The sequence below is a fragment of the Piliocolobus tephrosceles genome, chromosome 1 (assembly GCF_002776525.5).
Source record: "Piliocolobus tephrosceles isolate RC106 chromosome 1, ASM277652v3, whole genome shotgun sequence".
NCBI lineage: Eukaryota > Metazoa > Chordata > Mammalia > Primates > Cercopithecidae > Piliocolobus > Piliocolobus tephrosceles.
The window spans coordinates 220,752,028-220,776,509 of NC_045434.1; the positions used below are offsets into that span (position 1 = coordinate 220,752,028).

At 65.6% G+C, this 24,482-nt stretch overlaps 1 protein-coding gene across 1 annotated transcript; it reads right to left on the reverse strand.

The window, feature by feature from the left end:
• Positions 1 to 857: 857 nt before the first annotated feature.
• AGRN (agrin) lies at positions 858 to 22,197 on the reverse strand. The gene is made up of 36 exons (XM_026457460.1): positions 22,049 to 22,197; positions 21,433 to 21,480; positions 15,621 to 15,836; positions 15,217 to 15,441; positions 14,912 to 15,136; positions 14,318 to 14,524; positions 12,994 to 13,212; positions 12,718 to 12,912; positions 12,427 to 12,627; positions 12,193 to 12,341; positions 12,012 to 12,117; positions 11,188 to 11,304; positions 10,942 to 11,106; positions 10,590 to 10,733; positions 10,378 to 10,502; positions 10,201 to 10,306; positions 9,732 to 10,070; positions 9,512 to 9,649; positions 9,016 to 9,143; positions 8,782 to 8,896; positions 8,574 to 8,693; positions 8,105 to 8,458; positions 7,404 to 7,596; positions 7,081 to 7,296; positions 6,738 to 6,967; positions 6,502 to 6,636; positions 6,209 to 6,305; positions 5,950 to 6,114; positions 5,704 to 5,815; positions 5,498 to 5,509; positions 5,173 to 5,289; positions 4,899 to 5,091; positions 4,730 to 4,817; positions 3,121 to 3,345; positions 2,550 to 2,653; positions 858 to 2,226 (listed from the first exon to the last, which is right to left on the reverse strand). The coding sequence occupies exons 1-36, from the start codon at positions 22,194 to 22,196 to the stop codon at positions 2,069 to 2,071; spliced, it is 5,835 nt and encodes a 1,944-aa protein (XP_026313245.1). The 5' UTR covers position 22,197; the 3' UTR covers positions 858 to 2,068.
• Positions 22,198 to 24,482: the final 2,285 nt, after the last annotated feature.

Genomic DNA, 24,482 nt, shown 5'->3' on the forward strand with positions numbered 1-24,482 from the left:
ACCCCTCGCCCCTTCTTCCCCTGTTTCTCCCCAGGGCTCGCTCACATCTGCTGGTGCTGGATGCCAGCTCTTTGGTTTTTAGACAGGTTCTTGCTCCGTCACCCAGGCTGGAGTGCAGTGGTGCAATCACAGCTCACTGCTGCCTCAACCTCCTGGATTCAAGTGATCCTCCTGCCTCAGCCTCCCGAATAGCTGGAGCTATAGGTGTGTACCAGCACACCTGGCTAAGTAAAGAAAATTTTTTTGCAGAGATGTGGTCTCACTATGTGGCCCAAGCTGGTCTCAAACTCTTGGCCTCAAGCGATCCTCCAGCCTCACCCTCCCAAAGTGCTAGGATACAGGTGTGAGCCACGGTGCCCTTCACTGAGGCTCAGCTTCTGCAGTGCTCTCACCCACACACTAATTTAGGAAGCAGGTTAGAGGGAGTCCAGGAGCCCAACTACGCTGGGGGTTTCTAGTTACAGGCTTCCAGCAATGCCAAGGGTTGGCCCTGCACACCTGGGCCAGTGAAAAGGCTGCCCAGTAGCCCCACACACCCTGGCTCCCCCCAGGCCCTTCCAGCCCTGGGTGCAGCCTCCTCCCAACCCTGTGCTTTGACACAGATGTGGGCCAATTACATGTGCAGGCACACGCACCCACACGTGCACACTGGAGAGCCACCTGCCTCCGGGGCCCCGCCCCTCACAGTGCTCAGTGGTGTGTGCTCCCCACTCAGGGCCTCATCCGCCACAAGGAGCCCCTGTGCAGGGCCTGGCTCCATCCAGGGCCACCCAAGGGAGCTCCAAGTCTGTGCTCCCACCACAAAGCTGAGCAAGAAGCCACCAGGCCAGGGAGCTGCTGAGGATGGACACAAGCAATGCTTTTAAAGTTTTCAGACTTTATTTCACAGCGATCGACACAGAAATGTACTAGAGTTAGTAACAGGGCGCCCAGCCTCCCCGCCGCCCGCTTCATCGGGTCCTGCTCCTAGGAGGACTGGGCGAGGGCTGGGGCTGGGGGTGGGGATGGGGTGGGGGTGGGGAAGGGACGGGACGTTGCAGTTTAAGGCATTTCTGGCTTTGGAGCCATCCCTGCCACCCCTGCACCTGCCCCTAGACCTTGGTCAGACACTGGCTGGCCCCTGGTCGTTCTGAGACAAGGATGACCATCACTGACGCTGTGGGGAGGGTTTGCAGTGAGGCAGCCCTCAGCTGCTCTCAGGCGAGACGGGAACGATGAGACCCACCACTCCAGGGGTCAAATAAAATCAATACACGAAGAACACGGCTGGTGGCCAGACCCAGATACCCAGGCAGGCAGCAGAGGTCAACTGCACCCCACAGTGAGCCCCCCTCGATAGCCCCTCACAGGGCCTGGGGTGTGGCAGAGGGACACGGCCGCATCCAGGGTGGCTGGGCACAGCCAGCTGAGGGTCAGGGCACCTAGACCGGCCCTGGTCTGGCCTCTGCTTCTCAGCAGCCTGGGGCTGGTTCAGGCAGCACGGGGAGGGACGCAGAGCTGCCCAGCAGTGACATGGTTTCGAAGTCACAGTATTGGCACAGGAGGCCAAGGCAGGGCCCAGAGCACACACAGGAAGGTGCAGCCCCTGGGGTCCAGCCAGCCTGGGAGGAGGCCAAGGCAGGGCCCAGAGCATACACAGGAAGGAGCAGCTCAAATGAGGGCTTGGAAAGGCCCTGTGGGGGCGCCCGGAGGAAGGGCCCCATCAGACCTCAGCAGCCCCTTCCTCTCTGGGACGCAAGCCCCACCTGACAGAGCGAGGGTGACTCAGGGGCCGCGGCTGCTTCCCGGCGGGGACACCGTGGGGGAGGCGCAGTGCAAGGGGGGGGCTCAGCGCCCTGAGGCAGAGGTGTGTGTCCTGAGGCTGCCATGCACGCCAAGCCCTCCACGCTGCCACCTCGCCTGTCCGTCCCTCGGCACCAGGTCTGTCTGCAGCACGGCTGCCTGGACGGAAGGGAGGCCGGGCCAGCAGTCCCTCCGGCCAACACTCAGGCAAGAAAATCATATCAAAAAGCGACAAGTTTACAAAAATAGAAAATAATTACAGCGGGCGTGGGGCTCTGGTGCCAGCTCATGAGGCAGGGCAGGGCCGCAGCTCTGGTTTGGTGATGGCGTCCTCCAGTAGGTGCAGCGGGCGCTGGCCCACCACTACGTCCCGCAGGCAGCCCACAAAGCCCGTGCCATAGGCCTTGGGCAGTGCTGGGCCCACGGGCAGCTCCGGCAGGCCCCCTGCAGCACAGACAGTGGGAGTCACCCGGCTGTGACTCAGTGATGCTGATGGGCAGAGGGACCCACAGGCACCCCAACAAGCAGGTGACCAGCAGGAGGACCACACCTGGGCCCCTGCCTCCTGGCCCCACAGCACTGGGAACTGCAGGGGCTACAGCGGGAGAAGAGAGAGCCCAGCCCGCCGGCTCACATGCAGCCCTGAGAGAGCCCAGCTCACCGGCTCACATGCACCCTGACTCACGGTGGGCCCTGGGGGGTGGAGTCTGTCCCTTGATATTATGAGACCCTTGGGCATCCCTCCCTAGTGTCCCCAAAACACTCACCAAGCCACAGGGCTCCATCAGTGTCCAGCTGCGTGGCGCCCAGCGGGGAGGAGCCGGTCACAGGGGCCTCATTGCCTACCTGCAGGGAACCTTCCCTCTGCTCCCTGGGGGTATAGGGTGGGGGAGACCATCAGGGCCCAGAGCTCCCTCTGCCTCCTCTAGACCGTAAACCCTGCATCCTTCCTATGCCCTGCAGGTGCCTCAGCCTGGGGGACCCCCCAGGTGTCACCGCTGGGGGCAAGGATGGGGTGGCCTTGACCCCAAGGAGGGCACTGGGAGCCAAGGCGGGGGACATTCCCGCAGCTCAAGCTTTGCTGGAGGCGACGGCCAGGCTTGGATCAGAGCGACCCCCAGCAGGCTCTGGGCAGGGCCAGGATGCCTTTCAGACCTGGAAACTCGTCACTGCTTCTGCATCTTCTCGGCCCTTCCTCCTCCCACTGGCAGTGACCTCGGCTCAGGCAGCAAGGCGTGTTCTCCCTGACCCCTGGCCATAAGTGGCTGGACACAGCCCAGCTGGGCAAGTGTGGGCAGCCCTCACCACTATTCTCAGCACGCTGGGTTCCCTACTCACCTATGTGCCACGACCCGCAACCAGCGGTTGGTGTTGACGGGCACGGTGGAACGCAGCACCACGGGCTGGGAGCCTAGGTTGTAGCTCAGCTGCAGGTGGCCGTCCACAATGGCCAGTGCCACGTAGTCCGCCCGCTCCGTGGCCTTGCCGCTCCAGAGCACCAGCCCCTGCGTGGCCTCAGTGCGCAAGCTCAGTTCAAAATGGTTGCTCTGTAGTGCCTTCTCGCTGGAGGACAGAGAGCAGGTCAGGGCCTCTAGGAAGGTGGCAACAGGACAGGGTGGGGGAGGTGGGAGGACAAGGGCCCCAGCGGCAAAGGCCACAGGGGCTGGTGACGGGACCCAGGGGTGGCTGGTGGGCAGACACCGACAGTGGGAGGGAGAAGAGGGACGGAGACAGGGGCAGCCTGGCAGAGAGAGATCCGAGAGAGGAGTGGGAGGACAGATGGGCCAGCCGGGCGTCTGCAGGCACTGCTGCCACGTGCTCACCTGTGAAGGGCCCCGGAATCCAGAGTTTCGGGGCTTAGAAGCAGGAAGAGAGGGAGGCAGGTGAGCAGGGGACAGGCGGGCCAATGCAAACCCTCCCCAACACGGTGGGCTGCAAGGAGCAGGCACCCACAGATGACACACATGGCCTCGAGGATCATAGGCCTGCCCACCAAAGAGCCCCAGCAAGGATGCTTAAACATGCGTGTGCGGACACATGAGGGCACAGACACCCACATGCAGACAGCAGGGGAGCACGGCCAAGGCTGGGCACAGAGATCAAGGAGGTAGGCATAGGGTGGCATGGAATGGAGACCAGGGGCTCAGATGCCGCAGTACACACATGCATATGTGCATGCATGCAAATCTACACACGGACACACGCACCTGCATGTCCACACACGTACGTGTACATGAACACACGGACACACCTGAATGCTCTCCACTTACACGTGTTCACACACACACATCTACATATACCCCCCATGTACACGCGCATACACAGACCCATGCACACACACACTCGGACACATACCTGCATGTCTCCCCCCCCCACACATACATGGGCCCATGCACACACATGGCTGTATATTCACACACGTACACTTGCACGTCCACCCCATATGTATAGACACGCACAGACACCTGCATGTTCACACACACAGACGTGCACACGGACACACACACATACGGACACAGACACGCATGCATGTGCACACACGTGTACAGCCTCAGTGGTGGGGGTTGGCTGTGGGGCGACCCTCGGCCTGTGCCCTGGGAGGGGCGACTACACTTCTGAGGCAGGACAGTCTCTTGCCACAAAACAGCGCCGGACCCCCATCCTCCACCACGAGGGACGGACTGGGGGGCTCAGGACTGTGCTCCCCACCAGGAAGGATGGAGGGGTGGGAGTGAGAGGGAGCAGGTGGGGGCTGAGCTCTACTCACACGGGGATCTCATTGGCCAGTTCGCTTGGAAACAAAGAGACAGACAGTGAGAGGTGGCAGGACAGAGGTGGCAGCACCGGCCCGTCCCCTCCTGGCCTCGGAGTGAAGGTGTGTGGGGGTCTGGTGTCCCGCCCCGAGGGCACACACGGGACCAGCAGCCAGCAGAGGATGGCACATTACCTCTCGATCACAGCGTTGAGGTACTCGACGAAGGTCCGCCCGTCAAAGGCCAGGGTATCCACGTCCCCTGCCGACTTCTCCACCAGCCCTGTGAGACAGGCAGGTGAGGGTGGGCCTCGTGGGCTCTGGGCCCGTCCAGCCTCTACCCCCTGCCCTGTGCCAGGCTCACCGTTCTCGCAGTGTGGCCCTGAGAATCCCCCGGGACACAGGCACACATAGGCAGCCTCCCTCGGGACACAGGAGCCCCCATTGAGGCAAGGGTGGCCTGAGGCCCGGGTGCAGGGGTGATCTGCAAAGGATGTGACGTCCACCTGCCGCAGTACGTGCTCCGGGGTCAGCAGCTGGCGGCCTCCCAGGGAGACCTGCAGGGGCAGAGTGAGAGCCTTTTCCCGCCTGCCACCCCGCCCACCCTGGAGGCCGGTGGGACGCCCCACCCCACATACCAGCTGGATGGCACCGTTGAAGCCAGAGGAGACGGCAGCAGCACGGGCCAGCTTGCTGAAGTCGGGAGCTCCCCCTACATAGAGTGGCTCCTTCAGGTTGAGGACAGTGTGCGGAACCTGTGGGGACAGCGGGTGAGGAGCTGTGCAGAGCCCACCCACGGTGCAGACCCAGGGCCCAGGCACTTGCACGCACCCCCCGCCCAGCCGCCCACTGCCTATCTAGGGGCAGGTTAATCACACAGAAATGGCAGGGTCCTTAGTGGGGAGGAGCTACGCTAGGGGTGGAGGCGCCAGAGACGGTGAGCGGATGAGAGGCCGACAGTACCTTGCGGGACTTCTGGCCTCCGAAGAGTGGGTGGGGTTGCAGAGCGAGAGCAGAGGGCAGGGAGGCAGAGGAGGCAGAGGACAGGGCAGGCGGCCAAGAGAACAGGACAGAAAAACAGCTCCGTGAGCGCCGGCAGGGGCGGGGCTGCCGCCCGAGGAGGAAGAGCAGGCAGCAGCGGGAGTCCCCTCACGGCCCAGAGCACTCACCGGGGACTCCCCCAACACGCGGGGGCCGTCGCCCACACGCATGGCACCCTTGCGGCCGTTTCGCTCCAGTGAGACCCTGGTCCAGGCTCCCAGGGTGACTGGCTCCTTGCTCCTGGTGAGGAGGGGGCAGTGTGAGCGGGCTCTGGCCGCCACTGGCCGCCCAAACCCCCAGGGCCCGAGTGACCTGTTGGTGCCCCAGCCCCGGGCCAGTCCCCAGGCCTCCCACAGCCACCCTTGCCGGCCCACCTGATGACCGCCGCCCCCTTGCCCAGGTCGTAGCGGAACTCCAGGCGGCGGTCCTGCAGTGCCAGCGACACGAAGTCTCCCTTGCCGTCCGTCTTCTGCCCGTTGTAGAGCAGAAGGCCGCTGGGGCCTCGTGCCAGGAACACGACCTCCAGCGCCATCTTCTCCCTGGGGTCATGGGGAGTCGGGGTGTCTCGCTGTCCTCTCCCCAGGGGATAGACAGAGGTGGAGGCCGGCCCTTCCCCGCTCCTGCCCCACCGACCCCAGGTCCCGTGCAAACGTGTGCAGGCCTTTCAACTCCAGGTGGGAGAAGCCGCTGAAGTCGGCCACGAAGGGCCCAGAGCCGTCCTGCCCCGAGGCTGTAGGGAGAGTCACCAAGGCTTCAGTCCTGACCCCCAGGGCCTCCTGCACCCCCTGGCAGCCGTGTGCAGAGCCTAACTCAAAACCCAAACTAGACTGAGCTGCATCCTAACTGCAATGCTACCTGGAACCCGTACCCACCCAAATGTTTGACCCCACCCCTACCCCCTGCCCTGAGAGCCCCACGCCCCCGACCTGTCTGACAGAGGGTGCCCCCGCGCCCCAGGGGGCACTCGCACTGGGCACCACCCTCGGGCAGCACACGGCAGGGCGCCGCCCCATGGCAGGGGTTGGGCTGGCAGGGGCTCTTCTCATCGGCGCAGGTTGGTCCTGGATGGAGGAAGACAGGACCAAGGTCCCATGAGGTGTCGGTTGGGTATCACCCACAGGCCCCGAGGTCCCACTCCCACCCGCCCCAGCCCCACTCTCACCGACGCGGCCGGGCGGGCACTGGCAGTGGAACCTCCCAGCCTCCAGGGCCTGGCACGGGGCCCCGCCACGGCAGGGGTTGGGCAGGCAGGGGTGGCTCCCGCACTCGCCCACGCCGGAGCCTCGGGTGGCAGCCCCCGGCCCAATGCCGAGCTCCAGGAGCTGGTTGTTGACGTCCAGCAAACGGATGCAGCCCCTCAGGCCGGTGCCCACGAAGGTCCGCTCCAGCGTCCTGCCACCAGGAGGGACACCGGGTCAGGGCTCAGGGGTCACAGGCAAAGCCACCTTGCACACCAGGACCCCAGAGGGCCGGGCCGGGGCCACACCACCCTCCAGGGCACTCACACGGCAGCCTGGTCCTCGGGTACGCCCCCCACAAACAGATCTGTGTCCAGGTTGAGGCCGTCAGTGCCACTGGGGCTTTCACCCAGAACGGGAGTCTCACCATCCACCGAGAGGGTGCCCCGGCGCCAATGCCGCGACAGCTCCAGGCGGTGCCACCGGCCCGGCTCTACCGGCACCGCACTGGTCAGCACTGCGGGCCCCGAACCTGTGTCAAACCTGAGGGCGAAGCAAGTGCTCAGGACTGTCGCCCGGTCCCGCCCCCCGCCCCGCCCCCCCCCCCCCCCCGCCCGCGCAACCCCGGCCCCGCCCCCCGCCCCGCCCACCTGAGCTGCACGCGGCCATCCAGCAGCGCCAACGCCAGGAAGTCCTTGCCCCGGGCGTTGCCATTGTACAGCAGCAGCCCCTGAGGCTCCAGTGCCCGGAATTCTAGCGCCAGACGCAGAGTGTGGTAGGCACGGAGGGTGGGGAAGGCCAGGAAGGAGCGGCCCTCGAAAGCCGGCACAGGGGCACCAAGCACTGCAAAGGGCAACCGGGAAGGCCAGCTGGGAAAGCTCCGAGGATTCCCCACTTTTATCCCTGAAACCGCCTCCCCGCATTTTTTGTTTTTGTTTTTGTTTTTTGAGACAGAGTTTTGCTTTTTTGCCCCGGCTGGAGTGCAATGGTGCTATCTCAGCTCACCGCAACCTCCGCCTCCCGGGTTCAAGCGATACTCCTGCCTCAGCCTCACGAGTAGCTGGGATTACAGGCGCCCCCCACTACGCCCGGCTAATTTTGCATTTTTAGTAGAGACAAAGTTTCTCCATGTTGGTCAGGCTGGTCTCAAACTCCCAATCTCAGTTGATCTGCCTGCCTCGGCCTCCCAGAATGCTGGGATTACAGGTGTGAGCCACTGCGCTTGGCCGGAACCCCCGCTTAATCCAGGCTCCTGCCCCCAACTGAAAGCCTGATGGTGGCTTAGCCCCACCCTCAATCCTTGCCCCAACCCTGCTGCCTCCCTGCCCTCCCCTGCAGTGGACGTCCTTACCCTTCTCACAGATGGCGCCTCCCCTGCCTGCCGGGCAGCTGCAGGTAAAGCCCCCACCAGAGACCCGGTCCTGGCAGGTCCCCCCGTGGAAGCAGGGCTGAGAGTCACAGGGCTTTGGAGGTTGCTGGGGGGCTGGGGGCCGACGTCCAGGAACACGGCTGGGGGCAGTGGTGGGGGGCCGACGTGTGGTGGGGGCTGCTGTGGTCTTGGCAACAGGCTGGCTTGTGTGACTGGGGTGCAGGGCCCGAGGGGTCACAGCAGAGGACGGCAGGCGGGACACAGTGGTGGCTCTGGCCGTGGCTACGGCAGCAATGGCTCCTGACGTGACTCCCGTGAAAAACGCAGGAAACCAGTCTGCCAGCAAAGGGAGCTGTGAGGGTTCCCTGGGAGCAGGGCCAGGAAGGGGTGGGGGTGTGGGCATGGGCAGAGGAGGGGGCAGGTAAGCCATGGCACGCGGCCTGGCGCTCACCAAAGTCCATAAATCGCACATGTTCCTGCAGTGGCCGCCTCACCCCCAAGGACCGGCGCCTGGACACCTGGATCTGCCGGAGCAGGGCCCGGGCCACGTCGGGTGCCCTGAAGACTGTGGCTGGGGAGCAGCGAGCTCTGAGCATGGCAGAGCCCCAGGCATTCCCCACCCACTGCCTCCCAGGAAGGGTCCGGGGTGGGGGTCTCACTGGGGTCAAAGTGCACATCCACAATGGCGCGGACAGATTTGCCGGGCCCCAGGTCCCGCAAGCGGACACTCCGAAAATCCTTCTTGACATCTGAATTCCGGAAGAGGTCGTCCAGCTGTGGCAGGGAGTAGGCAAGGACTTGGGGGGCCGCCCAAGCCGGGCTGCCCTGGTGCTGTTCTGGGTATCTGGGGAGGAGGGCCAGTGGCTGGGCGGGGGCTGTGCCCCCCATCTTACGGTGCTCTCAATACTCCTGGCTGTCTCCCCGAACAGCTCTGACTTGGGGTCAGCCATCTCAGGCGTGTAGAACAGCTCCTGGCCCTCGACGCCCTCCAGCTCCAGGACGCCCTGGAACACCTTGGTGGCTGTGGGGGAGGTGCAGTGAGGCCCTGCCTGGCATCTGCCTGGATCCAGGCTGGCCCGGGCACAGGCCCCAGCAGCAAGCTACACGGGCGCATGGGAAGGTGGATGTTAGTCAGATGGTCATGAGGTTAGTGGGGACCCCAGGGTGGGGCTGGTGTCGGTTACCAGGCAGACTCCGCGGAGCAGTGTGCCACGCCGGCTTGCAACGAGAGAGACGGGTTAGGAGTGGGGTCCCGGGCACGCACGTGTTTGAGGGAGCCGAGTCCCAAGACCATAACCCTGGCACTGACCTGCTGCCCAGGTGAGGGGGCAGCACCCCGGCCGAGCCCAGGCTGGAACTCACACTCCCCTCGCCCAGCCGTCCACTCACCAGGGCAGTTGGAGCCCTCTGCATCCAGCGAGGGCGTCTTCCCATCAGAGCAGCAGCCCAAAGGGGAGTTGTAGCAGGAAGCCCTCTCGATGGGTGGCCCAGGGGTGGCCATGCTGCTGCCCTCGAAGGGCTCGAGCCCTGGGAAGACACGCTCTGAGCCCAGGCTCTGGGGTGGAACCTCTCTGCGTCCACCCACCCCAAGTCCTTGATCCCTGCTTACCCCCAGAGCCACCCCCACTGGCCTCCTGGTCCCCGCTCAGTTCCTCATCACCACTTCCATCAGCGCTGCCAGATTCACCAAAGGCAGACGCCACCAGGCTGGGCGCAGGGGAGGGTGCCGTTGGGGGTACGGTCAGCACGGGCCACACAACGGTCCTGGGGATGCTGGCGGTGGTCCGAGGTTGTGATGAGGGCAGAGGGGTGGTCTGGCTGTGTGTGGTACTGCTGGGAGCCGGGGGCGGGGCGCCGGGGGGAGTCGGCAGTGCCTGGCTGGGAAGGAGCCCTGGGCTGGTCACAGTCACGGAGGCAGATGGCGGGTGAGTGCTGGGAGCAACAGCCTCTGCAAGGAGAGGGAGGTTGGCGGGGGACCAGTTGGGACAGGGTCAGGTGGCTCAGGGCAGGTAGGGCTGGATTTAGGGCAGCGTCAGGCCTTCCTGGTCAGTTCTGGGGCAGTGGCCGTCAGGCCTCACCCTGGCACGGGCCCAGGCTCTGGATGGAGATTTGCAGGCCCTGGCGGCAGGCGATGGTCTTCAGCTGACACTCATTGCCGTATGTGACTCCATCTGACCCACAGACCTGGGGTAGAGAATGAGGGTGCTCAGGGCAAGGCCTCCTCCCCACTCCCCTTCACATTCCACACCCCATACCTTGGTAACATTGGCCTCTGGACAGGTGAGCATTGGGCAGACACAGTGGGCTGAGCCAGACTCCTCCACGCACAACGCACCGAACTCACAGCGCATCTCCGCACAGGTTGCAGGTGCAGAAGCATCTGGGGCACAGGCACGGGAAACCCCTGTGGCTCGGGTGGCCCCACCCCACACCATGAGGCCCCAGGGTAGTGCTGGCCCTCACTCACCAGCTTCACAGCCCGCGGGGCCCAGGGCACGGCCGTCTGGACACTGCCCACACTTGGGTCCAGCCACCCCGGGCTTACACGAGCACAGCCCAGTCATCTGCTCACAGTCATCCCGCACGGCGCCCTGGGGATCACAGCTGCACGCTTGGGGGAAATCGGGGAGGAATCTGATGTCTGCACCTGGACGGGCTTCCCCACCTCCTCCAGAGCCTGGTCCCCAACCCTGGCCCTGCCTAGCCCCCAGCCAGGTGTGGGTCAGGCCAGGGTCTGGGCAGGTGAGGAGGGACACAGTGACGGGGGTGGACAGGTAGGAGGGCATAACCGGTGGCCAGTCCTGGGCCCTGTCACTCACGTGTACAGCCGCTCCGGCCGTCAGTGACGATGCCTCGAAAGTTCCAGAAGCCAGGCTCACAGCGATCACACCTGAGGCCCCCCACACCTGGGCGGCAGGAGCACTGGCCTGTGACTGGGTCACAGGTGCCACCGTAGGAGCCATGGGGGTTGCATTGGCAGGCACCTGCAAGGTCAGGGCAGGACAAGGTCACGTGGCCGCACAGCCGCACCAGGCCCGAGGTCAGAGCTGAGCTCAGGTACTCACTGGGACAGCCAGCCAGGCCCACACCCCGGGCTGCAGTGATATTGTCCTGGCAGCACCCATAGGGCATCTGGGCACAGTGTGAGGGGGCCACGGGCAGCAGTGGAGCGAAGGTGGGGCCTGCAGCGAAGGGCATGGGACTCAGATTTCATGCAGTGCTGGACACCCACCCTGGTCCCAGCCACTCGCCTCCACCTACCCCCACCATCACCACTCAGCCCTCCCGATCCCAGCTCCCAGACGAGCCCTGGAGCCTGGGGCTGAGGACACAGGTGAGGCTCCCACATCGTACACAAGGACATGTCTGTAAATGCAGGTCCAGGAACACAGAACACACAGCGCACCCAAAGATCAAGGACACGCAGCTCTGTGCACACACAGATCAGCGTCCTTGCAAATCGAGAAAGACGTGAAGACGTCAGCATGTTTCTCACCCACATTCCTCCAAACCGTACGGTTAACATCTCCCTGCAGACCCACATCTGTGCACGTGCATAACACACACTGGACAGAAATTTTACCTAATGAATGTGATACACTGACTGGATGGATATATCCAGAGACGGTGCCCACTGGGTGGCGCCTCACATGGTTCATGCTGCCTTCTGGCACCGAGGCCTGGCCTGGTGCACGCCCACGACTGATGGACACACGCCCACACACGCAGCTGCACAAATGTGCACATGCACCAACACTGGACACTGCTCACTCACAACACCACACGTCCACAGGGGCCCACCTCAGCACACAGGCACGCCCACATGCCCGACGCAGACACCCAGAGGCCGGCGTGCCCGTGCACAAGACCCAACGTGCAGCCGGCTCACCTCGGCAGGCTCCCTGGGCCGCTACAGAGAGCTCTTGCCGTGACTCGCACCTGGCCTTCTTCAGCTCACACTCGGTGCTGTAGGTGACCCCATCTGAGCCGCACACCTAGAGGGTGGTGTCAGTGTGAGCGGCTGCAGCCTCGTCCTCGCCGCCCGCCGAGACCAGGGGCGTAGGGCTCACCGGGCTGCCCCGGACACTCTGGCAGCTGAAGTCACAGACACACGGTCCATCCTCCGAGTCCTCGTCCCAGACGCCACCACGCTGCCGGCACAGCTCCTGCTCACAGTCACCGTCCTCCCCCGAGCCAGAGCCTCCGGAGCCGCACTCAGCTGCAGGGAAGGGGAGCCGAGTCACCTAAGGGCTTCTTGTCCAAGGCCGGAGCCCAGCAGTTCTCGCCAGCTGTCCCCGGCCTACCCTGCTCGCATGGCCCTGCCCGGGCCTCCTCGATCTGTGTCTGCTGCCGGCAGGCGGCTTCCCGTAGCTCGCAGGCACTGCCATAGGTGACACCGTCACTGCCACACACGGGGCCGGGCGGGGGGTGCTCACACCGGGGACACACACACTGCCCCGCCGAGCACACAGCCCCAAAAGCACACACGGCATCTCCACAGGTCTCTGCAGGAGACAGAGCCAGGCAGGGGTCGGCAGGCCCAGGCTGAGGGAGGCACGGGACCCCGGCCCGCCCGGCCCCACAGCCTCACTCACCGCAGGGTCCAGTCGAGGCCACGTGCAGGCTGATCTGGTGTGTGCAGGCGTGCACATGCAGCATGCACTCGCTGGGGTACGTGTGCCCATCGGAGCCACACACGGGTTGGGCCAAAGCCACGCATTCAGAGGGGCACACGCAGCGCCCGGTCTCGGCCTCACACAGGGCTCCAAAGCGGCACTGCCCGCAGGGGTCTGGGGAGGGGGTGCCGTCACCATGGCGACCAGGAACCTCCCTCTCCCGGACCCCCACCAGACCCCTCGTCCGCCACTGACCACAGGGTCCTTTGCGTGCCACCCGGATCTCCCGCCCGAGGGCGCAGGCTGTGGCCTCCAGCTCGCACGTGCTGCCGTATGTGATGCCGTCGCTGCCGCACACGGGATCGTAGAGGCTGGAGCACGCCTGCCGGCATTCACACACTGCCTGCCCGTTCTTCACAGCACACGTTGCCCCGAATGCACACCGCACCCCGAGGCATGGGGACGGGGCCTGGCCTGGGGGGGACACAGGTGCTCAGTGGGCCCACAAGCACCCCCCGCCAGCTGCAGGCAAAGCCCCCAGCCCCACGCAGCAGTCCCTCTCCCAGGGAGGGGATGGTGGAGGAAGAGAGAACACAGGAGAAGGGCCAGATGCACAGCAGACACGGCAGAGAAAGGGACAGACACGCGGCAGAGGCGAGCGGGACACACACCCAGGAGTCCCCGGTGGCCGTGGGCAGAGCTGCCCCCAAGCTCAGGGCTTCCTGACTGTCCACAGCAGGCTATGGAGGGGCCAAGCTTCCCCAGCCTGCCCAGGCCACTGACCCCTAGGGGACCACCAGCATCCCCAGGACACCCATGCATGTGGGGGGCTCTCTGTGGGTAGGAGGAGCCTGCACCCCCAGAGTCACACCCAGGGCTGCACGGGGGAGGAGGTGTCTGTCCACTTGCTCTGAGGACCACAAGGCCAGGCAGCAGCAAGCCACCCCCCCTGCCGCACCGGGGGCAGACCTCGGGCTGCGGGCTCCTGGCGGGCAGGCACGGCACCTCATCCTGCCAGCAGGTCAGGCTGGAAGACACAAGAGGCGGAGCCGACAGGGAAGGAGAGACCAAGGAGAAGAGACAGACGCAGAGAGAAAGACCAGAAGATGGGCGAACTGACCAAGACGAACACAGGCAGGCGGAGCCAGGGCAGCCATGCCCGCCGGGATACGATGGCCACTGCCTCCCCCTGGCCCTTCAAGTCCTGACACTGACTCCAAAAGGGCTGCCCATGTCCCAAGAGTGAGGACCCTGGTGTTGCGTCCAGCCTGCCCACCCCAGCAGTCTGTGCTTACGGTGTGGAGACACGCGGACAGGCCAGAGGACTCCCAGAGAAGGCACGGCCGAGGGCAGAGACCAGGGAGCCCGCACAAGGCCCTGCCTCTGCCTCACCAGCCCCCAGGTGTCCAGACACCCTCCACACACACAGCTTCCACCCTCCCCAGAGCCTTCCCAGAGGGACCGGCCCACTCCCAGGACCCCAAGAGGAGCATGACGGATGAAGATGGCATGTGATGTCCAGGCAGGAACTGACGCAGGAACGGCCCACCCCGCCTGGCCTCCACCCCGGGGTGCTCACCACACGGGCCCTGGTGCTTGCTGGGGATGGCACGTTGCTGCTGGCACTCAGCCTGCTGGCGCCAGCAATCGCTGTCATACGTGTGCCCGTCCTGGGCACACACGGGCCTGTAAGCCCCGTCACAGGTGACACGGTCACAGGAGCAGCGGGGACGGCCACGGCGGGACAGGCAGACGGCATTGAAGCGGCAGGGCTCCGGGCACTGGTCTAGGGTGCAGGGGTGAAGGCATCACATGGAGAAGCCAGAGCACCCTCCATCCCTGCCCTGGGATGCGCAGGGAGCAGATGGCCCTCCTGGGGGGAGCCACCCACCTGAAGGCTGGCACTGACCGGAGCCCTCCCCCTAGGGAGCCACCCACCTCGACCCTGGCACTGGCTGGAGCCCTCCCCCTGGGGAGCCACCCACCTGGAGGCTGGCACTGGCCGGAGCCCTCCCTGGGGGGAGCCACTCACCTCGACCCTGGCATTGGCTGGAGTCCTCTCTCAGGGGAGCCACCCACCTCAACCCTGGCACTGACCGGAGCCCTCCCTCGGGGGAGCCACCCACCTCGACCCTGGCACTGGCCGGAGCCCTCCCTCGGGGGAGCCACCCACCTCGACTCTGGCACTGGCCAGAGCGCACTTTCTGCAGGAGGAGACCCCGGGCGGCCCCCGATCTGCCCATGACGCAGTCATTTTCGTAGGTGACTCCGTCGTCCCCACACACTGGCGCCCGCCGGGCAGGACAGCTCTCGGGCCGTAGGAGCATCTCAGGGCGCCGCGTGCGCGGGTTCACGCGGCAGCTGCGGCTCGGGTCAGGGAGGGCGCCCTGGCAGGGGTCTGGGGGTCGAGGGCAGGAGTCAGGACGCTGTCGCCGCGCGCCCACAGAGGTCGAGCCGTGCGCCCGCCGCCGCGCTCACCACAGGGGCCGTCGAACTTCTTGAAGACATTCTCCTGGCGGGCGCAGGCGCGGCGCAGGAGCTGGCACTCGCCGGGATAGTCGGCGCCGTCGCTGCCGCACACGGTCCCCTCGGGGGCGCCACGGCAGGTCGCAGGGCACAGGCACAAGGCCGTCAGCCCGTCGGCCGAGCGCGCACAGGTGCTGCCGAAGCTGCAAGTCACATTGGAGCAGGGGTCCCGCGAGCCTGCGGGCAGGGCGGGCCGGTCAGGCGCACCGCCCCCGCCCCCGCCACGCCACGCCCCACCACGCCCCCAGGCCCCTCCCAGCCCCGCTCCTTCCCGCCGGGCCCCGACCCTGCCACAGGCCCCGCCCCCACCCCCCCCATGGCCCCTCCCAGCCCTGCCCCGCCCCCGCCCCGCTCACCGCACGGCCCGCGGCTGAGCAGGCGGATGCGGCGTTGCTGGCTGCACTGCGCCCGCTGCAGCTCGCATTCGTTGCTGTAGGTGGAGGCGTCCGAGCCACACACCGGCGCCACCACGCTGGGGCACGGGCCCTTCTTGCAGACGCAGGACGCCCGGCCCGGCCCCTCCGCGTTGGGCTCGCACACGGCGCCGAAGCCGCACAGCATTCCCCGGCACGCTGGGGCGGGTGGGGGAGAAGGCTTAGGGTGCCGGGGCGCCAGTACCCACGTCCACACGCCCGCGAGACCTTGCCGTGCTCGCGGCCCGCGCCTTCACCCCCCCCGCGCCACATCGGGGGTTCACCATGGACACGGACACGCGTGCATGCGCTCAAAGGACCGGCCCTGCCCCTCGCAGATCCCGCCCGCCGAGGGTTCCCGCCAGCCCCGGGCCTTTCCAGGGGGAAACATTCTCCCCCACCCCGCCCCTGCAGCCGCGGAGAGGGGCGTCTCCTGCAGGCAGCACCCGACTGTTTCTGCGACGGACGAGCACCCACTTCCCACCCACCTCGTACGTCCCCAGAGAAAAGCAGAGACGCCTGGAAATCAACTCGGGCACAAGCGGTCCAGGCCCCAGTTCTGCTCAGGGGCCCCTTACACATCGGCACCGGAGCACCTCACCGATTCACCCCATGGAGCCCGGGGAGCCCCTTCCTGCGCTGCTGCAGCGTCCGGCACACCTGAGCCCTGCCGCCTCCTGCCTGGGTCGCGCCTGACGGCCCCACGGGGGCGGGGTGTGAGGCCAGGTCACAGCTCTGACCCACCTCTGGCGCCTCCCTGACTGCTCCCTGCACCCAAGATGGGTGGGGGATCTTCTTCCAGCGGCCTCCCTCTCCCCAACTCTTCCCCAGCTTCCCTGGAGAAGTGCAAATTCCTGGCCGCCGCCTCTACTTTAATCTATTCTTCCTGGCCAGCCCCCAACCCTCGGCAGGACTGTGCCTTCTGCAGCCTCCCATCGCTCCCTGCGATCCCCGGGACACCCACACGCCCCCTCCCCCCTGGGCGTCCCCCTTGCCCCCCACCTCACCCCTGCCTCCTCCACCCCCCTCACTCTCTGTCAAAGTGACCTTCCTTCTTGGGGAGGTGCAGGAACTGTTGCTCATTTTAGTTCTTACTGTTGCAGACCACAGCGCCTGGCACACATCCCATCACCAGACCTCAACGTGGCCAACAAAGCTGCCTCAGGCTCATTAAAACCCAGAGCCCCCGCGGCAGCCCATCCTGAGCACCCCCACCCCCCAGCATGGCCCACCCAGGATCAGGCAAGGGCCCATTAGGGGCTGCAGCTGTCTGGATTTAATAAATGTTTAATTGGGTCCAATTATCATTAATAAGTCATGTCAGAGGGGTGGCTACCACCCATCACTTCCCAGCAGGCTCACGAAATGGGGCAGGAGGAAACCCCCCCGCCCCATCTCCAAGGAGGGTGGGTGCACCGGGAGCTGGAGCCAGCTGTTGCCATGGCAACAGCCCACCCCAGGCTGTGGCACTCTCTGTCTGGGTGTCCCTGCCCCCACCCCAGAAGGCTGAGTGAGGGTCATCAGCCGGCCATCCCTGCAACCTACCCATGCTCCCCGCCCCCCCATCCCTGTCCTCCTCCCCAAACCTTGGCTGTGCCGCCACCCCTCTTCTGCTCCTCTCCCACCTCAGGTCCTGCAGCTAGGCTGCTCAGTTCTGCATTACCCACTGTGGGACTGTGGGCAGGTTCTCACCTGCCTGGGCCTCAGTGTCCCCTTCTGTGAATAGGAGCAATAAGACCTACCTCCCAGGATTGTGGGGTTAAATGGGCCAGTATCTGCAAAGCTTAGAGAATGCCCAGCACACAGCACTCTGTGGCCCGTCTGCTCCAATCATAAGTAGTCATGAGGGCTGCCCTCACCACTGGCCTCCCACCGTCCCAGCTCAAACCAAACTCAAACCACATGCACCCCTGGCCCCTGTACTTGCCGTCTGGCTCCCCTTCCTTCCCCTCAGCACCTCTCTCTCCCTTTGGCCCTGCCATGTCCAAGGCCCTGGGACTCCCAGTCCAAATCCAACAGGCACCCGCCGATGCCCAACCAGCTGTTCTCCTGGGCTTCAGCTGGACCTGTGGACCAATGGTTCCCCCCAGGTCCCAACCCCACGGCCAAGGACCCAGTCACCTCCCTGCACCTGGGTTCCTGAGCCTTTCTCCCCTTGTGGTCACCTTGGCCCAGCCAGACCTCTCCCAAGGCCCTGACACCACAGCCAAGGGCACTGTTTCTGGATGGCTGGCATGCAGCTCCCTCTATAGTCCAGCCCAAGGTCGGTCCTGCTGCGTCCCAAGACAGAGTCTTGGGGAAGAAGGTGATGACGGCAGCTCACCAGGATGAGCCGGGCTGGGCTGCCTGCAGGGTCATGGAGGTGCACGGAGAGCAGGCCCTGGGGTGGGAGACTAGAGATACCTTAGGGACAGGTCCTGAGCGACCAGCTGCTGGACCAATGTGGCAGTGGAGAGACTCTGGGTATCTGGGGGGGACCTTGAAGCCGGGCTGAGCACTGGCCCCCCATCCCCATCTGGTGTGCAGGGCCAGGTTCTGGCCCCTACCCCTGCCTCCAGGGCCTCAGAGAGTCCGCTCCTCTTGGGATATGGCCCCAGCTGTGGAGTGGGGGTGGATCTCCCTCACAGCATCTGATGGTGTGACACTGCCATCCAGCCCAGGGTTTAAAGGTCACAGTGCTGGTCCCTCCCTCCTATCTCCATCCAGGCTGGAAACACATCTGCCCCTCAAGAGTGAGCTCAGGGCCGGGCGCGATGGCTCAAGCCTGTAATTCCAGCACTTTGGGAGGCCGAGACGGGCGGATCACGAGGTCAGGAGATCGAGACCATCCTGGCTAACACGGTGAAACCCCGTCTCTACTAAAAAATACAAAAAAAAAAAAAACTAGCCGGGCGAGGTGGCGGGCACCTGTAGTCCCAGCTACTCCGGAGGCTGAGGCAGGAGAATGGCGGGAATCCGGGAGGCGGAGCTTGCAGTGAGCTGAGATCTGGCCACTGTACTCCAGCCTGGGCGACAGAGCAAGACTCTGCCTCAAAAAAAAAAAAAAAAAAAGAGTGAGCTCCGGAATCACTGCCTCCGGGAAGCCCCACACCCCATTCTCTGCTCACACTGCAGGCTCAGGTGAGGGCAGCTCCCATCACTGTGCTGAGTCCACCTCACAACTACTTGCTTCCCCACAGGCCTAGGGGATCAGAGAGGCTCCACACAAGATCACCTGAAGACAGGTGCACGTGGTGACGGCACACACGCATCTACCCACCAGGCACAGCGCATCGCAGCAGCCAAACCCCGAGACGTCAGGCCACTCGTCTCCCCAGCCAGCTGGCAGGAGGAAGGTGAGACAAAGCTGAGGCCGCCTGACAAGGCCACACGGCTAGAAATGCCAGCGCTAGGCTCAGATGCATCCGTGGTCTGGTCGCCCGCCCACATGGCCCCTCATAGATGCAGGTGACACACCTAGGTCCCTGTGAGCCTTGTGTTCCCAATGGTTCATTTTTGGGGGTCCTGCCACGTCTGTCCTAGCTCCGTCTCCTGCAGGAGCCCCTCCCCGGCCACTCGGCCTCCCCACCTACTCTCCCGCAGCGTGACGGGTCCCCCCCACCATGTGCAATGCTGGAGGCGGCAGTGCTTTTTATAGGAGTGGGTATATTTAACTCCCTTCCTGGTCCTGGGTAGGCTGGGGGATGGAGAGGATGCCCCAGCCCTGCTGTGAGCTATGGCCCGTAACTATGACGGCAGTGAGGTAGCGCGTGGGTCACGATGGCCTTGGCGTGGAGCCCTCCGTGACTGTGTGGCAAGGCGGGCTGTGGCTGGGTGCAGGGGGCAGTATGTAAAGAAAAGGAGACACTCCCCAGCCTTCTGAGTGTCAGGACAGGAGGCTGAGGACGCTAAGAGAGGGGACCTCCCACCGGAGCACATCTTTAAATCCAGATGGCTCCAGGCCTGTGGCTCACAGGTGGTGGAAACTCAGTTCTTGCCCTGGCCCTGCCCAGCCCCAGCCACCAGCACAGACCTGTCTCCTTCCCAGGACACAGCCCACTGGGAGGGTTCAGGCCCCTTCCTGCAAGACTCAGGTCCTTCTCTGAGTCCATACCCTCCTGCCCCCAGTCCTGGAGCTACCAGGAGGGAGAGGGTCTTCCAGCACAAGCCAGCTGCTCACCTACCTGCTCTCCCAGCCCATGTCCCGTCAAATGCCTCAGGTCACAAACCACCCATGGTGCTGTGCTGCCCTGTCCCACAGGGCTCCTGAGTCTCAGGAAGGGGGACAGCAACCCCACTGGGAGGAGTCCCTCAGAGGCCTCAGTCACCTTGGCCATGCAGACCGGTCTCCTCTCCCCACAGTCCAAGAGGAGCCTGGCGCTCTGAGGAGCCTTTGGGATCTCGCAGGAGCATTCTGGGGGGCGGGGGTTGGAGGGCCATCGGGGCTGGGGGCCAACAGACAGGTTGTAGCGCTAGAACCCAGGGGTAGGACTGGTTCGCACAGCCACCATTCCCCGTTCCCACTGCCCAGCTCCTCACCCCAGGCCAGCGCTGCCCCAGCCCAGAGTCCCTGGGACCAGGAGCTGAGTAGCACAGTGTGGAAGAACCACGGTCCACTTGCTGGTACGCGGCTTCAGGAGCAAAGCCCAGCTGACTACAGGCCACCCCAGCCGGGCCGGCGGCCGAGGAAGCAGAGCGCCTCCATCTCATGCTCCTCAATCCAGCTCCGGTTCCCAGGTGCCCAAACTCCACACTCCCAGGGAAGACTCCACCCTATCTTTCAGACCACTGAGAACCCCACACTGCCCCACCCCTCGGCACAGGTGGGTATCACAGGGCCCCCTGCCCAAGCCAGACCACCTCTTCCAGCCATCATCCCCCACTCCCAAGACCTGGAAAGTGGCCCAGACAATCTATGCAGCCCAGGACCCTGTCCTCAGATCACCTCAGGATTTCCCCAGGTCATCCTCCCCACCCCGTGTCCTGATCAGGAAGGCCTCACAGCGCAGCCCTTGCCCAGTCCTGCACACGCGACTGAACCCAAGTGAGACCCACTGATGGGGCAGGTGCTGAGAGAAAACCTGGGTGCTCCCTCTCCACCTGCTGGAGAGGACCCCAGGTTTGGCAAGGGTGTCACCAGTCCCCCGTCCGTGCTCCCCTGCGCACTGACTGCCTCCTCTCTTCCCCTCATACACTCCGATGACAGCAGCACCCCCAGGAGGACAGGCCCCACCTCACAAAGCAGATCAACAAGGTCAGCCCGCCCTCCATCACTTGTGCCCCCCCCATGACAGCCTGCAGAGTCCCAGGGACAGACTGTGGCCTTCCAGGCCCCTCCCCAGACAGCTGTCACTGATCAGGCCAGGGCCCTCCCCCAGCCCAGCCTTCCCTCTGACCTCCTGTCCGCTTCCAGCCTCTGTCCAGCCCCACCCCTTGCTGAACAGGGAGAAGGAAGGACAATGGAGCGGCGCCCCCCGACCAGACTCTGGCCGCCCCGCACAGGTCTGACATCTCAGCACCACCCGGGGGTCCCAGGACTTGTTTCCAGTTTTGAGGCTGAGGGGGCTGAGACCCAGCGAAGTGAGAGTCGTGCTGCAGTGCCACCAGGCCGGGGCCTCTACCCCTGCAGACTCCCAGGACAGACCCAGGTGCCCCTGTCCAGCCGCCTCCGCCCTCCAGACACACTCCACACATCTGGGGTGCACACCTCCAAATGCCCCTTGACTCCCAAGCATGCCACAGCCCATCCAGGTCCCCCAAACTCAGCCCCACTCACCATCAGGAGGCGTCGGAGGCACCGGAGTAAAATGGATCCCAGGTTTATCTGGAAGAAAACAAACCCCCAAGTTAGGCCCCTCTGAGCAGGCCCCTCCCTGTCCCATCCCTTTGCCCAGCCTGGAAAGGGGCACCCCTGCTCACTGACCTCCCTCCCCTCCCCAGCCTCAGGGATCCAGGCAGGGGTGCCAAAGGGTCCAGCCCTGACCCCATGGGCTGGCTGAGGCCTGAGACGGAGGCCCCTGCTTTTCTCTGCCCCTACAGCCAAACGGTCATGGCCTGACTCCCGTCAGATGGGGCCCCAGCCACAAGGGTGCAGGCAGGCCCCGCTGCCCTGGAAGAGTCCACTGCAGGCCCTACCTTAACCCCAGCTGCGGGCTCTCAGTGTAGCCGGCTGCCCCTCCCTCCCCAGCTACCGCAGGAAGTGTTTCTGCAGCTTTGGGAGAGGGCCAGGCCCACTGAGAGTCCAAGGACAGGCCTCCAGGGACCAAGGGGTCCACAGAGTGACCCATCCCATCCCCCTGAAGCTGTCAGCGGCGCCGCGGCCTCCAGCCTCTATGTGCAGGGACTTCGGGTTGGGGCTTGGCCAGTGCGGCGCCCCGCCCGTGGCCACCTACAGTTGTTGAGGAACAGCAGCACCGCGAAGCCGAGCGTGGCGGTGGCCAGCAGGATCAGGCAGGCGTTGCACGGGACCATGAAGCCTCGCACCAGCAGGGAGGCGCCAGGCGGCTGCCGGGTGTCCCGCGCCAGCGGCAGTGGAGGCATGGCCCGGGGCTCCGGCTCTGTGCCCCACTCTCAGAGTGTGGGGGCTCCTCACGGGGTGCCCTTGGGCCTCTTCAGGGCTGCTCGCCCCATCCTGGGACCCCTGGGGCGGCGGACAGCAGCTGTGCCCTCAGAGTTCACCCAGTCACAGCCCTGGGGGTGCCAGGTCCCAGCTCCAGCCCTCCAGGCTCATCGTGGGAGGAGTGCAGAATTCTCCCGGAGTAGAAATCCCAAATGTGGGTTCCGAGGCAGGCGGAGGAGGGGCGGGGAGCCCGCGGCCACCCTTGCTGTCCACAGCCTCCCCGGGCCAGCCGCCAGCGCTTGGTCTTCCCGGAGCCCCGGAGCCCCGCAGGCCGGAGAGGCGGTGTGCGTGGCAGGTGCGCCGGGGTCTGGGCGCCGAGAGCCTGGGCAGCTCCTGTCCTCGGCAAAGGCGGGAGCGGCGATGGGAGCGGGCAGGCAGGAGGGGCGGCCGCGTCGGGAACGAGAAGAAAGCGCCGCCTGCGGAGGCCGCGCCGGCTCCTGGGCTCCCGGGCTCCCGCCACTGGGCGAGCACCGCCAGCTCCCTTCGTCCTCGCGGGGCTGGGGAGGTGAGTGAGGGGCGAAGGCGCCGCGGAGGGAGGGCGGGAGCAGAGACAAAGGAAGCCGCCTCCGGGGACCCCGGCGTCCGCGGGGAGTTCCAGAGGATCGGGCGGACGCGGACGGGAGAGCGCCGCACAAAAGGGAACGCCGGGCAGGCGGGGCCGGCCGCGGAGCTGAGGGCGCTTGACTGGGGCTGGGGCCGGGACTGGGGCCGGGACGCTGAGGCTGGGACCCGGGGTGGGCCTGAAGGCGCTGGGGCTGGGGGTGGGACTGGGGCTGGGGGAGCTGAGGCTGGGACTGGGGGCGCTGGGGCTGGGCCTGGGGTGGGGCTGGGGGCGTTCAACTGGGACCGAGACGGGGGCGGGGGTAGGGCTGGGGGGGGGGGGGGGGGGGGGGGGGGGGGGGGGCGGGGGGCGTTCAACTGGGACCGAGACGGGGTCGGTGGTAGGGCTGGGACGGGGGAGCAGGGTCGGAGGCGGGTGCGGCCGGGGCAGGTCGTGGGAGGAGGAAGCGCCTGGGGAGCGGGAGCTGGGCCGGGCAGTCCGCGCCCCGCACCCGCTGGAGTGAATCGGAGTCGCCGCAGGGGGGCCCGGGGGGCCGCGTGCGCCCGCGTGTGCGCGTCGTCGTGCGTGTGCCCGCGAGTGTTTCTGCGCCCGCGGCTCCACCCTGGCGGGGCGTAGGTGGGGGAGGGCCCCAGGTGCGGGGCGAGCTGGCGGGTGGAGTGAGGTGAGCGGCCCAGAAATCGCCTCGCCCACTTTCCCCTGGGGATTGACAGTGACTCCTCCAGTCGCGAGCGCCCCCGACTCCCGCGCGGGGCGGGGTCATGCAAATGAGCCCCATGCAAATTGCGGCGGGGACTCCCTGCGGGTCCGCGGGCCTGGAACGCCCCCGAGAGGCCGTCCCAGGAACGTCGGGGCCCTGACGTCACTGCGGCCCGGGGCGGGGGATGGGGGTCTCGGCCCATCTGGGACTCCTGACGCGGTAGCCCGGCGTCCCCACACCCGCCCCCGAAGGTCGCCCCTCTCCCTGTCCGCTGCCCAGTTGGGGGATCCGGGGATCAGCGAGGGGCCGGTCTGGGCCGGTGTGTGCACCACCCCTAGAGTCCATGCCACGTCCGTCCACCCTGGAGGCCAGAATCCCTCGGCGACGGCACCTCGGTCCCCCGCACACCCCTGGCCACCAGCAGCCTTCAGAAAAGACCTCTGAGCACCCATTACCCTGCCCTCCCCTGTCCCTGCAGTGACCTACCCCATCCCCCAAGCCCCAGCTCCAGGAAAGCAAGGACCCGGCGCCAGGGCGCTTCTGCTCCGCCAGTCCCCGCCAGCACCGCGGACCGAGCCATCTACCACACTCAGTCTCACCCACTCCGCAGACAACAGCGGCCAGCAGTCACCAGTGCCACCGCGTGGTCACACCCAGGTCTCACCTCAGTCCACCCCAGAGGACCCACTGCCCACACCTGCCTTCCTGGAGTCCCCCAGTCTGGCCTGTGGGCCCTTGACCCCATGGCCTCCACCTGGACTCTCCCCAGCGCCTCCTTCCCTCCGGGTGCCCTGTCTCACCCTCCTGGTCAGGCTCCTCCAAGGGCCCCAGCCAAATCCCACCAACCCCACCTTGGCTGGGAAGGTCCTATCTTGCCAGCTCCCTCTCCTGGGACTCCTTTCCACCCCCCAGCCAGGGACCAGCACCATGCCCCATCACCCAGACGGG

Bases quoted from the DNA above. Each gene is read 5' to 3' on its own strand.
- AGRN (XM_026457460.1), bottom strand. From the start codon at position 22,196: ATGCCTCCACTGCCGCTGGCGCGGGACACCCGGCAGCCGCCTGGCGCC. The intron at 8,459-8,573 runs GTGAGCGCCAGG...CTTTGCTGGCAG, and splicing joins TGTGCGATTTATGGACTTTG to ACTGGTTTCCTGCGTTTTTC. The intron at 7,597-8,104 runs GTAAGGACGTCC...TGCCCTTTGCAG, and splicing joins AGGCGCCATCTGTGAGAAGG to TGCTTGGTGCCCCTGTGCCG.